The following is a 16,191-nucleotide window of genomic DNA, read 5'->3' on the forward strand; positions in this document are numbered from 1 at the left end:
GAGCACCAATATTAAAAGAACATAAAGATAGAATAGAAAAGAGATCTGTGGTGCTCAGTTTTCAGTGAGAAAATTTAGATTTCCTATCACTCTAAAGATTTCCCCGAACAGCTATGGATGAGGACAGAAAGAAACCCACCAGCTTACATAGCTTTGGGATATAAAGGTTAAAATGGCTATGGTAGTTGATAAAACTAATTTCACTGGGGAGCCAAGTTCATCCCTAGCTCTTCATTTATACATTAAAGAAGCATTTATTAAACACCTACTATACGCATACCTACTGTGTGCCAGTGACTGTGTTCAGTGCTCCCTGCCCTCCAGGGCCGGAGACACCAGGATCATACCTGTCAGGAAGCTGTAGGTGGCCACAGGTGCCCCAAGGAGGGGCTGGACAGAGATCTCCTCCTCAAGGAAACGATTCTGGGCAGGGACTTGAAAGCTGACTAGAAGCTTACAAATCAGACCTGAGAGTGAAGAGCATTGCAGACGGAGGAAAGGCACGCACAAAGCATGGAACTGATGGAAAAATATGGTTGATTTGGGATCCGGTGGGCCAGAGTGCTAGGGGGCGGAGGGGGCTTAGTGGCAGTCTGAGGTCATGCGGTCAAGTTGGAAAGTCCTTAAAACCCACTTGGGGTTTGGACTGAAGGCAAGGCCAAGCCCTTGAGGGGCAGAGATCTAATTAGGCATGTTCTGAAGGAGACTGTCTCCTGGACGATGGTGGGGATGGAAGGGAGAGGGTGAGCCTGGGGGCTGAGGCCCTGCCAAGGAGCACACACTGGTGAGGAGAGGCCATAGTAGTGAGACTTTGAAGATACAAGGGAGCACGGATGTGAGCACTGACGAAGACAGACATGCCTACACCGCCCTTGGGTTGCGGGGTCTGGTGGTGGGGTGCAGGTGGGAAGGGCTGTAAGGCACTGTGGCATCCCTGTGGGTGAGGTGAGCCAGAAGAAAGTTCACAGCGAGAAATGGGGACAGTGTGATGGCAAGTGTGATTAACTCTAGCTGCAGGGGGCTTGGGAGATCGCTATCTGGGCCGGTTGGTTGGGCCGGAAGCAGGAGTAGGGGAGCAATGGGGAAATCCTCCAGAAAGAACAAGAGTAAATGCCCAAAGGAATGAAGGATAATGATTTGAGAACCTCTAAGTAGTATGTTGTTGGTGCAGAATGGAACGCAATAGTTGGAATGGAACATTCACCACGAATAAGATGCAAAACGCTGGGCTGCCTGCGGGACCTGTAGGTCTTAAGGAATGTGGGTGGATTTTGCGTAGAGAGAGGACAGCTGGTTCAGGCCAGAGAGGATCCAGGCATGAATGCTGGATGTCCTAGCAGGGGTTTCAGGTAAGAGATTCAGGGGACCATGGCGAAGCCTCCTGTGGCCCCGCGAGCCTCCTACTGGCCACCTCTCCACTCCCAACAGTACCAGCTCCTGGCAGGCTCCTGGGCCGCTCCCATGGAGAGATGCCAGGTGAATCTGACATGGTCCAGCCCTCGAGGGAGAGTCAGGCTTGTGGGGTGAAAACATCCTGCTATGACCCTACCCCATAACCAGTGCCACTAGGTGTGTGAAGTGTGTTCTGCTGTGGGAGCACACAGCTGGCGGGATGCAGCCTGCTTTGGGAAGGGGGGGCACTTCCTAAAGGATTGGGGCTCAGCAGGTTGGAGGTCACTGGGTACAGGAATCAAAGGGGCTTTGTGGCAATAGAAGGGCATATGGGTGAGGTAAGATGCTATTGGGTTTCAGAGCTGGGGAGGCCTGGGGAGGCTGTGTTGGGGGCACGGTGCGGGGGGGGGGCAGGGGATCTCACACAGGAAGAGTGGGCTAGCACGGACGAAAGGGACAGTGTGTTCCTGGTGGAGCAGTTGGTCAGTAAGTGGTTAGTGAATATGTATTAATCCCTCCTTCCACACCCCAGAGGCTGTCCTGCCCAAAGTGCTGTTGAATCGATGTGCTCCCTGACCTTTTCCTCAAGGGAATGTCAAAATGGTCCCAGGAAGTGGCCAGATTCAGCATCGAAAGAGAGAGAGAGAGAGAGAGAGAGAGAGAGAGAGATCATTCCAATTATACATGTAAAGCCAGTGGTAGTCATTGGCAAATGAAGGGGAGAGATAAATAATTGAACACCGTTTTTCTGTCTTACATCATTAGTGTAGCAAACAGAAGATAAATTAATACACTGTCCCCAAACAACTGAGCTGTAATAATTGTACAGGATGCACTTAATATGAAGCTCAGAATAGAAAAGTTTCTTTTCATTGCAAACAAAGGCATTTTGAACCCTGGAAGCTGAGGGAATACCTCCATGGTGTAATTAGCCAGTCGCGAAGTCTGGCTGCCCACAGACATTCCTCCCTGTGACCAGGGCAGCTGGGGGGGGGGGGGGGAGGGGGAGTCTGTTGAAGCAGGATCTCATCGGCTTAACGAGGCCCATTAATAACCCACTGGTGTTTCTATTTTCCAAATTGTCTTCTGTGTCTCATGGCACTGAGGAACCAGGAGAAAATCCTACTGCCCCTCTAAGTGGAATTCTTAATCTTCTCTCCCAGGGGATTACAAGTGCTGTGACTTGGTTGTAAAAATAAAGGAATGTAGGAAGAGTGAGGAGGCCGAGCCAGCGACCCCGGAGCCAGTGCCCCCGGAGCCAGCACCCCCCGAGCCACCAGAGACCCCTGACCTGTCTGAAGACTGTTCTGAGGGTCAACGAACACCTGTAGGCTCCTTGACCTTGCAGGTAAGGCCCTCTCTGCACTTGGCTTGATCCTCACTGAAGGGAGACCCCTCCCGGAGAGTCTGCAGTGGGGGGCACGATCTCACTTTCACCTCTGAAATTGGAAGCTTGACTCCCCTTTGTAATGGCTGTGTGACTCTGGGCAGGTCCCCCAACCTTCTGGGCCCGTTTGACCGTGTGAGCGATGGAGAAACGATGTCTACTGCTGGGTTAGAATGAGGATCGCATAATATCCGTAGTGACAATGATCACAGCAGCGACGGCATTTCTTGACAAGTTATGGGTGACCCTGGGCGGATCACTTCATAAGCTTCAGAGCCTTCCATCCGCACCGCCCCCTGTAGGGCACGGGTCCCTGTGATCCCATCCTCATGTAAGGATATTAAACTTTGGAAAGATTAAGAAGGTTGCCCTAAATCACATGGCCATGAGCTCAAGGATATGAGAGCTTTCATTCGGTGTCTGTTCCTGGTTGTAGAAGTAATATGTACACATTTCTTAAAGTTCAGAATTACAGAGAGAGAGAACTCAGAAGGGCAGACAACTCCGAGAAAGCTCCCGCTAGCAGCATGTCGTATCATCAGGCGTACTGTCTAGGAAAGTACTTGATGATAGGTTGTAAACGTCCCTGCAGATGTGCAGGCGGTGCCGTTGGCCGGTCCCTGTACCCCTACTGCACCTCAGTAGGTCCATGGTAAGAGACTCACGACACCCCCGAAACAGCCACGCTGGGCCTATAGGCTGTGCCAGGGGCTATCTGTGCAGCCTCAGTGTGCCTGAGACCGAGGGACGGTGCCGTGGAGACCAAGTGGCCAAGAAGACTCCTTTCCTGGCACAGCTGCCGAGGCCACTTCCGGGACACAGATGGACCCTGAGCTGCCCTCCCCGTGGGAACGCTGAGCTCCCAAAGGGCTGGGAGAGAAGCGAGGCAGAGGAACACGTCTGCCACGGCAGCATATCCGTGTCCTACTATGCGCGGGGCTCAGGGCAGTGGCGGGAGGGATACAGGGTGGGTGAGACATGGCCCATGCCGTCCAGGAGCTCACAGCCCAGCATGGCCATCGATGTGTATGAATCTGTTGTACGAGGTGGTCTGTGAGGTACCACGAGGCTCAGGCTGAATGGGGAGGCCAGACAGAGCTTATTGGGAGAGCTGGAATGCTAACTGACGGGTATGCCTCCAGGCAGTGGAACAACCTGAACGGAGGTCGACGAAAGACAGTGTGGAAAACACGTGGGGGTCCCTCGGATCCACGAAACTGCAATGAGCCTCAGGGTTTGCGTCCTTCAAATGGGGATAAATATATCTGCTGTTCAGAATCAATGTGGGGATCCCCAGAGACAACGAGTCCACATAAAGTATGTAGCCCAGTGTCTGACAAGGAGCGGAACACATCAGTGGTGGTCTCTCTTTTTCAGTGGACCTGAGTACGTGGCTTCGTGCATGCATGGAGGGGGGCGTGTGCTGAGGGCTGTGGTCGAAGTGGAAACATGGCCATGCAGACGTCCCCTAAGAAGCTGGCAGAACCAGTTCGCAGAGGCAAAGATACTTTGCCAAATTTTTCTTCCTGGGAATAGACATTCCCGTTAGCCAGGATGACTGTTTCTCCTGAGAAGCACGTATTTCTCCCTGGGGGGATAAGCTCGGTCAGAGCGTGAGGCTTCCAGCCCCCAGCAGAAGCAAGTGACTCACCGTGCGTTCGCTCCTTCCCCACCCATGTCTCTGGAATGCGCAGTTCAGGGCCCTCAGGCTTGGCGGGGAAGAAGGGGTGGGTAGAAGTGTGCCAGGCAGTCGTGCTGCGGCGGGGCCCTCGGCGCTGGCTGGGACTGGCCAGCAGGACCTGCGTCATCAACATGTCTGTTGGTCTTCACACGAGGCCGCGGCAGAAAATCGTGTGTGCGGACATGGAGTGGCTGTTGGTCTTTGCATGTTGTGCTTTTGATCAGCTTCTTGACCAAATCAGAGGGATGAATTTCTTGCCCACGTCACTTGTATTAAAAATTATTTTCTTGCTGCTATTAGGAAGCGCTGGAAGTCCGTAAACCCCAGTTCATTTCTCGCTCCCAAGAGCGTCTGAAGAAGCTAGAACACATGGTACAGCAGAGAAAAGCCCAACGGAAGGAGAACCTGGGCCAGAAGCAGAGCCTCTTCCCTGTCCGCGCCAACAAGAAGCAGTTCACGGTTCCCCACCCTCTTAGCGGTAAGCTACAGGGGCCTTGGGAGGGCAGGTGAGATGAGGGGGCGCGAGGGGCCGGGACCATCATCCGCGGCGATGGTCCAAATGATACCCGTGACATGCACCGGACTCAGGTTTGCTCCCGGCATCTAACCCTCAGTATCGTAAAGCCTGCTCCGGAAGCCAGCCCGGTGTGGGAGCTCATACGGGGCACTGGATTCGGCAGAACTAACTTGAGACGCACATTTACCACTAGAGCTGGGAAGGAAGCCACGCAACTGTAGCGGCCAGGGTAGCAAGTTCAAATTCTTGGCTCCTAACAGACATTTGCAAGAGATCCCCTTTGCCCTTTATAGATTGCAAAACAGATCTCAGGGTGAGAGGTTGACTCCAGCTTGTCTACATCAAACCCCTTTCCTGCTGTGAGCTCAGAGTGTGGATGGCCAGCTTTCCAGACGCTGCAGAGCCGGTGTTGAGCTGACCCCGTGAGGGGCGGCACGCATGCACTCATTAGACAGGGAGTACTCAGGAATCTTCCCTGGGCCAGGCACCATGCTGGGAGCTGGAGATAGCACCGTGAGCCAGACTGGCCTTGGTGCTTTCTTCCTGGAGCTTATAAACAGACTATTAAACCAGCAAGAATAACAAGAAGAGACGAGAGCAAAAATGGGGACATCGGAGCACACACGGATGGCCTGCCAACTCAAATCTGAAAATCTGGAGGCCTGGGGGAGCCTCCCTTTTATTCCTTTGGATAGAGGAACAAGGTCTTTCTTCCTAGGAAAATGTTCTGGCCCCCAGGAGATGAAATCATGGGTACAAATCTGGGTAAAAGTCCTCTAGGGAAATAACCACATTCAATAAAATGCAGCTTAGCAAACATCACAGACATCGTACGGGAGCCTGGGCGACAGAGGGCAAAGGGTGTTGTTCCAGAATTCCTGCTCACCTCCTCGGCCCTCGGGCAGGCTGTCTCCTTTATCCGCCCCTGGCGCTGCAGGTCCTCAGACCCCGGCAAGGGCGCCTCCTTCTCATGGCAGAGGATTTGGCAGAACACCTGCTGCTCCCTCCCAGTGACAATTTCCAGGATGCTTAAAAAAAATTAAAAAAAAAAGGAAATCAACAAAAAACCTGCGAAGACTTCCCCTCTTTGAAAATGCGTCTCGCCAAGCGCTTCAAGCTGTTGGCAGATCCAGGCTCGGTTTGGGTGTGTTCTCTTGGGGACTAAAATCTGTGGTTCAACCAAGAGCAGTCCGGGTTCAGGGGCAGACTTTTCAAGTCACTACAAGGAACCAATGGTCAGCCACGAGTGGGAGCCCCCCTCCCCGGCACTTGGATGTCTGCGCTTGTCCCAGGATGGGCTACGGGGGCGCTCATGATGTGTGGGCTACTTGGCCTTGACGTTTTTGAAGATCCTGCCTGTTAAAAAATGGTTAACAAATGTGCTGTCAACAAACATAAAACAAAGCCACTACAGAGCTCAGCAGAGTCACGTAGGAACAATGGCATCTGATTAGCTTCCCTTTTAGTCGGGTCCCTTTACTTTGTGTGGGAAGAAATGGGGACCCGGAGACACTTGGGAGCATCTTCTGTGTGGGGCCCTTCCTCAGCGGCAGCGCTGGGTGCTCCCTCCCCTGGGCCAGCTGCCTTCCAGCTGTGCCCACGGTGGGTGCCGGTGCTCCAGGCTTACCTGGAGCCAGTATCAGAGGGATGCCCGCTGGTCCTCCGGAGAGCTGCTTTAACAAGGGGCCACAGGCCGGGAGGCTAAAATAATAGAAGTGTATTCTCTTGGAGTCCAGAGGCCAGAAATCCAAAATGAAGGTGTCTGCGTGGTTGGTTTATTTTGGAGGCTCAGAGGGAGAATTCGTGCTCTGCCTGCATCCTTGCTTCTGGTGGCTTCTGGTGGCTTCTGGCAATCCTTGGCGTTCCTTGGCTTATAGATGCCTCCCCGTGTTCTCCGCCTCTATCCTCACTGGCCGCCTCCCCTTGTCTGTGTGTCTGTATGTTCAAATTTCCTCATCTTAGGGGACACCAGTCACGGAATCAGGGTCTACGCCCCTCCTATGAACTGTTCTAACACACACGCATTTGCAAAGACCCCGTTTCCAAGTTAATTCACAGTCACAGGTTGGGTTGGGGGGTGAGGACTTGAACGTGTCTTTTGGGGGAGACATAATTCTACCCTCTATGTTTCCAATTGTGGCATTTTCCCTAAAGAGATCTCCTTACAAGTTCGCGTTCGATGAAATCTTTCAATGAAGTTCACTTTAAATGAAAATCAACTGTCTGTAATAGAGGGTGATCAGACCCAGTCCGTAGCTTTAAATAACTGAGGGCAAAAGTCCCCCCAGTTCCGAGGTAGCCCCGGCAACTAGGATGTGTGGGCAGGACTTTGGGGCAGGGACTTTATGGCCACTCTGCCATCCCTGCGGTATTTATGTGTCGCTGAGAGCTTTACACTCCTGTGTGTTTGTGTTAGCTCAGTTAAATCAGACAACTTCTCAAACCGGAGCCTCGTGTGAGCTGGGGCAAGGGAGAAGGGAGTGTTTAGGGCCCCATTAAACAAGTCTACAGTACACATCTTGTCTTCAGCCTGTCTGCTAAGATGATAAAAGAGAAATGCAGATGTTTTTCTTACATGCTAAATTAGTTAATAAATCATATGCGTGAACGAGCTCTGGCTACAGCGTCAAGACGTCGGTTAGAAAGGAAGACGGGTTTGCTCTCCAAGCTGGGCTTGCTCCCTCCCATCCTCGGGGTCCGCCCAGCAGTCTCGTCTTTGGCTCAGGTGGGCGCTCCGGTGGCTGACAAATGCCTCGTCAGGCAGGGGCTGCCAGGACAGTGGGCACCTGACCTGCAGGGACGATGACAGCGAGGACCAGGGGGCCAACACTGCTTCCTGTTGACTTTGTGAATTCTGAGTTTTCAAGGCTCCGGGCAGGGACACACGTGTGCGTGCATGCATGCACATGTGTGTGAGTTCACTGGGCTCCCTCTTTGTAGATGGGGTTTTGCACGAACAACCGAGACTACAGAGAGCCTAGGAAGTAGCCTGATAAAGGTCATGTCTACTGCCCCGCCTGTCTTTACTGTCTCGCCGGCTGTAGCTTGAATTCCGGGTCCGTACACGGGTACGTCTCTTTCCTGGCCCAGAGCCACCTGGGCCACATTTGTGTGCCCGCAGCAGTGACCCAGGAGCTTTCTCGTCCATCACCTGGCAAGCCTTTCTTGAGAAGTCGCTGTGAGGTATAGTCCCTGGTCTCAGGGGCCTCCCTACCTCGTGGGGAAAGCACACAGGTAGAAGCAGCACTTGGGGCTGGTGGAAGGTTCTGCTGGGGAGACCCACAAAGCACACTGGGTTGAGGCCATGCCGGCGCATCGTGGTACAGGGTGGGGGGAACGGGATGAGGGGGGCATGAGGGTGTCCGTTCAGCTCGGACTGAACTGCAGAGTGAGGGGCAGAGGGCGAGACAGAGGGGCCACAGATGAGCCCAGGAGGTCTAACAGGGATTGTAAACGCTGTGTCCGAATTTAACCTTATTCTGAGGTCGAGAGCTGAGGCAAGAGTGGCTCCAGCCCAGACAGGATGGGCAGCCTCGGGCAGGGCAGTGGGATACAGGACAGGGACAGAGGTGACAGGTTTTGAGGTGGCAGAATCGATAGAATGTGCTGACTACTGAATTGTGGAGGGGAGAAGCTGAGAGCCAGGGAAGCGTTAGGAGGAAGGCAGGAGGCAGGCTTTGCTCACGGTCTCTGAGGTTGTGGCCCGTGCTGTCTGGAACCTTCCTCACCTTCCCACGTGAGGGCTCTTCCTGCTCACGCCACCGCGGTGACAAGCCTTCCCCATTATCACTACACAGCTCACAGGGTGCCGGGGGCTGGTCGTGTCCCACGGCCGACCCTCACCTGGGAACTGGAATGTTTCAGAACGAGTCCTTGCTTCCCTCGGGTGTAGGTGCTTCGGCACCTGCCAGGAACAGGTGGCTTGGTCCCCGCAGGTGTAGGCAGCGCCACACTGTCCTCTGCTGACCAGTGTGTGGTTCCAGGCTGTTCCCGCTGCAGCTCCCCGGTCTCGCCCTCCTCATCGCTGTCTGGGCTGGGAGTCCAGCCCATAGCCCCCCTGGATATTTCATCCCCACCCTGTGACCTGGACCCCTCCCAGCATGATTCTGCCTGCCCCTACCCTCCCCCGCTGGTCTTAGCTGTCCTTCCTTAAGTCAGGGTCCCTAAACCACCTGATAGAAGCCTCGTCTGTCTCTCCTTGCCTCTGCCCCACAGAATCCCACCTTAGCTCACTGGTCCAGCCCAAGTCCAGCCTCTTCCTTAATCTCTTACCTCCAAGGCTGTTCTTCTGCTTCCTGTGATGCGTGACCTGGACTGTGTGGTGTGGAGGGCTTGGCTCTTTATGAGTCGCGGTCGCTCCCTGCAGCCCGTTGGGAACCCAGCAATGCTCAGATCCAGCCCACGCTGCGCTTCTGCCTCCGCTCTGGCTTCTCTGCTTGATGGGATCCTCCTCGTGGCCCTCCCGGGTGGTCCCCCTAACCTGCGAATGTGTAGAAAACCCATGAGGAATAGCCCCTTCTTCCATGAAGCTCTCCGTGATACTCCCATCCCGTCCCCTGCCCCCTCCTTCTTCCATTTGAACGCTCACGGCGCTTGTATCTCTCTGGATGCCCAAACTTCTTAGCTTCTGCACTTTGGATTATGGTCAGGTGGGGATGCTAGTAAAGTCTCCCTCGTTGGTAAGCGCCGATGGGCGCGTGCCGCACTAAGCCACTCCGGGCAGCCCTGCTGCACGTAGCAGAACAGACTGAATTCATCTGAATTGCATTAGCCACACTTCCCAAGGTGATCCAAGTCAGAGCCATTCAGATCACGGACCAGTAGAGGAACGGAATTCTCCGGAAGGCACTGCAGAATTCCTCCTCCAGCAGATCTGCCTTCAGACCCACGATCTTGGCTGGAGCGACTATTAACATGAATTTGCATTCGCAGAGCATCGAGCTGGAGAAGTGACCCAGCAGATATGAGACAGCGGGGAAGTCATCGCAGTAATAAAAATGTGCTGTTCATCGTGCAGCAGGCTGAGCCCCGGCCGCATTGTCCCTATTATTGCCTGGTCTCATGTTGTGAATGTTTTCCCATAAAACATCTGAATAAATATTGGGAGGTAGTTCTCCCAGTATTACTCACAAAGGAATTTTTTAATGTGCTTATCAGATAAAAATAATTGTTACTTCATCAGCCTGCAAAGAAAACAGCAGCATGATTTAGCTAAAAGACCATTTCCCTGATTCAAAGATATTTATATGCACACGATTATGGTGTCCTTCACAGACCGATGATAAGGGTGTTGTGTTTTTTCTGAGAAACATGGAAAGAAAAGACCAATTTACATCTGTTGATTAGAAGGACAGTGTTATTTCCAATTAAAATCATTCAAGATGGAAACCAGAATTACAAAGTGGTAGGGAAAAATAACTTTATGGGAGATTCCTTTTCCCAATTGCCTAGATTTTATTTTCCAAACGATTTCCCTTTTATCTCACAATGCAGCTCAGTAGTAAACCTTGCAGGGACACTGAAGATATAAATCTACTTGGCAATGAGAAGGAAAGTTTATTCATCATCTATAAATCACCATATTTTGTGGTTCTCTAAAAAATGCTGGCAAACCCTGGAATTGGAGCAAACAATGACTCTCATATCAGCAGTTAATCTTTTGGACTTTCACTAACTGTTTAATGGTGAAGTAGGTGATTTGAGCCATTGTTAAAGTTCCTTTAAATGAGTAATTTAAACTTGCCATTTAACACAAACCCATTTTTTAAAAATGTGAGGAAAGTCCACCAGGTTTTCTTTTTAGGATAGATTAAATCATATTCTATAACTACAAATAACTTTGAAAACTGATGATTATAACTGTTAAAGGCACTGATAAGTTGTGCAACCATGAAGACTGCTTACATTTGTTTGACCTTGTTTCCCCTAAACTTTTTTGACCTTGGAATGCTTTTATCCAATTCTTGAGAGTCCACTTTGGAAATATTGCTCTAAGAATCTTTGCTAATGGAAATATCTACCATGCTTTGCTAAGGAAACCCCAACTGGAGTTTAAGTCTGCCATTTCCCACAGAAACCTGGGATTGTGGAACAGAGGTGTTACTCCTTCCTCGTATGCCTTTGGTCTAGCAGTGCCAGGAAGCAAGGGTTGAGGGCCCTGGGGACCTCTGGGCATTAGAGATTGGTGCCAACTTCACAGTCTGTGGTTGACTTTGCCTCATTGGAAGCTTGTCCATTGATAGGCCCTGACTAACCTGTAGGTTCCCCTGGCATCTGTAACAATGCCATTATGCTGGTACCCAGCACAAAGTCCATCAGAGGAAAGGAGCCAGTCACATTCCCTTTGAAAAGTACGTCACAAATGTGACAGCGTGAAATAATGGGGGAAGGAGAGTGCTTGCCTATGCCAAGCACTTAGGTAGGAGCGATGCAGAGGAGAGGGGTCACTGATACAGGCTCGCCTTCCTTTGCAGTCCCTGTGGCTTTTATGAGAGCTAGCAGAGAGCCTTGGACCCCTTTGTCCTTTGCTGGGTCTTTGAGGAGTAACCAGATAATACACAGAAATATTAACATTTGTTGTCTTTGGCCATAGGGATGGAGTGCGGATGGAAAGGAGCCGGGGGTCTTGGGGGGGCGATGAGGAAGCAAAGGGAGTAGAAGAAATTCCCCCCCACACCCTTGTCCTCTAGGGGTTCAGTGCCACTTGGGAAGAGAGCTGGTCTGGCAGACAGCTGAAAACCAAGTCTAGAATCACATAGGAAAAGACCCTGAGGAAGTGGGGAAGGAGGGGCTTGGGCTGCTGCTATTGATCTGAGAGCAGGGTAGAACCAGGGATTGCATAAAGACTCCATTTCTCTCCAAAAATGTTCTTCATGGACCTGTTGGGCTTGGGGATCTTGTTCCTCTCCCTGGGGGAGCTGAAGCTGCAGTCCCCGCCCCATCTGTCTATGCGCATCAAGGGCTCTCCCATTATGGAGAACTGTGGGGAGTCCCACAGGCTGCTGGTGTTCTTGGTGGCTGTTCTCACCACCACCACCCCTCCCCCAGCTCTAAACTCCAGGATGAGTCTCTGAGCAGGAGCTGAGCTCTCCATGAAGAGACCGAGTCACTTCTTTAACCAGGAGACTTCATACCTTGCTTCTCACACTGAGCCTGCGAAGAGAGAAATAGATATCCCAGCAGACCTCTGGTTTATTCTTCATTTTTTAATGATGTATGCCTTCACCTGAAGGATCCGAGAGCCTCGCTATATTTCCGAAACTTTGACATCAGCATGTTTCTCGTGTAGCTGGGTGGTAATTGACAGGCGCATCATTTTCAGATCGATGTCAGCATCTCTGCCGTGTCCGCCACCTTCCAGACCCCCGGAGCAGGCTGCCGACCCGGTGGAACCGTCATTCAGAGCAGGATTCCACAGAAGGCTAGAAGCGATCTGAGAAAAATGAGTGTTTACCCAGCACAAGATTTTAGCATCACAAGAGCACTTTGGAGGCAGACAACCTAAGAGTCTCTCCACTCGCCTTGGACGGTGCAATGTGTACCGTTTAATTTCTGGAAGGCCAGTTAGTCCAAGTAGACTACTCTGCTGCTGCCTGTGTCCAGCAAGTGAGAGGTCCCATCGAAGTGAGCTGAACAGAAATGATCTGCAAGGAACTGGATTTAACTCTTGAAAACCGTGATGAAATGACTCCAGCGGCAGGATGTTCAGCTGCTCACGGGCTGGCATAGTGAAAGGCCTTGTGATCTCAGGATGCGCAGATGTTGGGGTCTTTTTTAAGGGGAAAACCTTCAGAGATTCCCCCCCCCCAAATCCACACCCCATCTGTACTTCTTTTGGGAGGCCCAGTCTTTCATAGAAGATGCTGAGAGGTGTAGACTTTTGGTACCTACACTCCAAAGTGGTTCGTTGTCTCCCTGCTGGATTCTGTCCAACAGGCATCTCTTGGTTTTGGTGTTTCTAAGGTGGGGGAAGCAGGTACCTGAAGGATTCTTCAAAGCGCCCAGGGTGACGGCAGGGAATGAGCCTCGGGGGGGGTGTTGTAGTAATAAGTCCGGTGTGCCCTTGATTACCATCTAGATTCTTGCTCAGTAGGGAGAACGAAGCTTAGCAATCCGAGCTGCAGAGAGGGCTCTGTGCGGAGGGGGAAGAGCCCCAGCCCCATAAACAAGCAATCATGCTGGCATCTGGGTGGCCCTTGCTGCCTCCTGGCGACACCGAATGCGAAGGCCACCTGTCTCTGCGTATGGGTGTGTATAGGTGTGTGTGTTCACACACGTAGGAGGTGAAGGTTGTTAATAAACACTCACGTGTGTTTACAGAGATCGATGGGGTATCGGGACTCAGCTGTTGCTCAGCTCCTCGCCCAGAGCCTCGCAGGCACCAAAATCTTGGTAGCTGGGTATCGGCTGACTCTGAAACAGGCAAGGCCTTCAGCATGCCTGGCCTTGCCAAATTAAATTATCAACAGGCCCTGTGCCTTGGATACCATCAGGAGCCAGACAACAGATTCAGGGGGAAAAAGGGATTTTCAGGAATACAGAAATGGGCAATTTACTTTAGTAATTTTATTGAAAAAACTGAAAACAAACCCCAAACCTCCTCTATTCGAATGTTAATGAGAGGTAAATACAACCATGGTTCTCCTTGCTCTCTATCAGTGAATTGGAGTAAAAACGCTTCAAGGAAAATCCATAAAAGACCAATAAGCAGGCTGACTATTGTTCCACCAGTCACTTTAATTTCATAAAGGCAGAATTTCCTTCAAAGAGAATTGATAGATGCGATTTTGCTGTATTTTTGCACAAGCACAGGCAGGATGGTTTCTATTCCATGAAATGAGGCCCCGATGGGTCCTGCCGCGTGTGTGTGTGCTTGGAGATCCCTGCTGTGGGCAGGTCCCAGGGGCCCTGCTGCATTTCTCCCCTGGGTCACCCTTCCTCCAGCCCCCTGTCTGTCTCCTGCTGCGAAGTCTCCCCAGCACAGCTCTTCCCCAGGAGGGCTGAGCACTCCCCCAGGAGCCCTCTGCCCCGTGCAGACCATCGGTCCTGGCATCCCAAGGCCTTCCTTATCTGACTCTCGCCCTGGGCTTTGAGCCCTTGGTCTTAGTTACCTTTGTGTGCCTACGGCAGAGCACCGACGAGGCGAAAGCGTAACAGTCATCAAATGAATGGTCCCTCCAGCCCGCAGTCTAGAAGTCCTCCCGATCCTTCTCTCCCAGCCCACAACTCACTTAGCACACGGGTGGTGTCGGGGAGGCTGGAGTCCCCCCCACTTTGCCCTCTGAGCACTGCCATCTCTAGTCTCCCCCCCCCCCATGCCTGATCTGCCCTTCGTGGCTTGTGTGTAGCTCCTTGACCCAAGTTTGTGTACGAACAGTCGCTGGTCATCTTTTAGCAACATAGATCAGCCCTCCTGTTTAAAACCCCACGTGGGGGCACCTGGGTGGTTCAGTTGGTGAAGTGTCTGCCTTGGGCTCAGGTCATGATCCTGGAGTCCTGGGATCGAGTCCTGCTTCAGGCTCCCTGCTCAGGCTCCCGCTTCTTCCTCTTCCTCTGCCTGTTGCTCCTGCTGCTTGTGCTCTCAACCTCTGTCAAGTAAATAAAATCTTCAAGAAAAAAAGATAAAATCTTTAAAAAATAATAAAAATTAAAAACAAAACCCCACGAGTCATCTCCATCTCTCTCACTCTGAAGGAAAACTCCTTAACAAGCTTGCAAAGCGCCTTAAACAGGCTTAGAAAACCCAGTTCGGATGGTTCCCACTCTTGGTGCACGGTGGCGTAGTCTGATAATTCTGGTTCACGTTTCCACCGCCCACACACGTGCATCTAGGTCAAAGTCCCCAGGTGGTTGTTAAGCGTACCTGCGTGGAGAATGCTACTGTCTTTGATCTCGTGTCACCTGCTGGCCCGACTTCGCCTCGCGCCTCGTGCCCTCACGCTGCATCCATCGTGGCCCTCGTTGGTTCCCCCTACCCTCCTCCTCCTCTTAGATCCTCCCACAGCTGGTCCCATGGTCATTTGGATTGTGGTTTAAATATCGCCTCCCCCTATGGGCCCTCTTGGCCCACCCAGTCCCCCTTTACGGTGTGGCCGTGTTTCGATTCCTTCAGAGCTCTTGCTTGTTACTTTGTAGCCAGTTTGTTAATTATCTGACCTGCCCCCCCCCCCAAAAATGAAGTTCACGGTAGCAGAATCTTACCTATTTTTTCTTCTTCTGAGCATCCCCTGGTGATAAAGGAGTTGCTCATTGGATGTAGGAGGAAGGAGTATAAAAGAAATAAATTTGGGGTTGGTCTCCTGGGAAGTGGACTGGCGCTGTGTCAAGCAGGGCCCCCAAACTATGGATTCTGCAGTGCGAGTGGGTGGCCGTGTTCTGAGGTTTAGAGCGTGTGTGGACAGGGCTGAGCTAACTGAGGCTGAAGCCCAGCTCTGCCACTCACTCCTTCACTTCATGAGGCTGAACAGGAAAGAGCCCTTTGAACTCAGGTTTCCCCAGTCCTAAAATATAAAAACTCACGAGCATGGCGCAGGGTTGGTATGAAGATCACGGAAGCAGCCAATAAATGCTAGAAGGATTATGATAAATAATAACGCAGACCCCTCAGGTCTGCCGCGCCGTTCCCTCCCCTGTCCTGCCCCATTGCCTCCTCCAAGTGCCAGATAGGGTTCCGTTTGCTCTGGTGAGGTTGGGAGCCATTAGTAAGGCACTTGCTTTACTTCAAAAACTTCCTCCGGGAGGGTAGAACTGCTGCTTCTCTCTTTCCTCCTCTCCAGAAAGGTCACACTACTCATCAGATAGGTGTTGTTAGGAAAACTTGAGTCAGCAACCAAGGAGCAAGCACTTTCCCGGAGCGTGGGTGGAGCCCACCAGCTGGGGGGGGGGGGGCTGGCCGTCTTGGACGCGGACCTGCTTGTTCGGCACCTGCTATGGGCTGCTGCGCCCCGAATTTAAATTTCTGCTGAGGCACAGCCGGCCACGGGGAGTTCAGAACACAAGACCGTGGGGGTGTCAAGGAGCTCGCATGCTTTTGTTTCCTCCTGGAAATAAAACCAAAGCTTCCTTGTGGTATCAGGTGCTCTAAAGAAACAAACTTAAAAATAAAAATCTAATTTCCCAAAGTAGACCACATACATCAGATTTTTGAAAATGTTGCAAATAGAGTTTGTAACATTTTTATTCCCTTGCAGCCCCGCCGTCCGCCTGGGTGGGCCG

General features: G+C 51.9%; 1 protein-coding gene and 1 long non-coding RNA gene across 4 annotated transcripts in view; one reads left to right on the forward strand and one right to left on the reverse strand.

Moving 5' to 3' along the window:
- Positions 1 to 16,191, forward strand: part of CUNH10orf90 (chromosome unknown C10orf90 homolog) — a 205,784-nt gene that overhangs the window by 183,616 nt on the left and 5,977 nt on the right. For all 3 annotated transcript variants that reach the window (XM_026494386.4, XM_026494388.4, XM_026494387.4), the window contains 2 exons: positions 2,556 to 2,740; positions 4,761 to 4,938. In XM_026494386.4, the coding sequence (XP_026350171.2) occupies positions 2,556 to 2,740; positions 4,761 to 4,938 (363 nt within the window). The remainder of the gene's footprint in view (positions 1 to 2,555; positions 2,741 to 4,760; positions 4,939 to 16,191) is intronic.
- On the reverse strand, positions 3,138 to 10,049 carry LOC130543042 (uncharacterized). The gene is made up of 3 exons (XR_008958062.1): positions 9,796 to 10,049; positions 9,250 to 9,457; positions 3,138 to 6,005 (listed from the first exon to the last, which is right to left on the reverse strand). It is a non-coding gene; the product is annotated as an uncharacterized LOC130543042 (long non-coding RNA).

Source organism: Ursus arctos, unplaced genomic scaffold, assembly GCF_023065955.2.
Source record: "Ursus arctos isolate Adak ecotype North America unplaced genomic scaffold, UrsArc2.0 scaffold_7, whole genome shotgun sequence".
NCBI lineage: Eukaryota > Metazoa > Chordata > Mammalia > Carnivora > Ursidae > Ursus > Ursus arctos.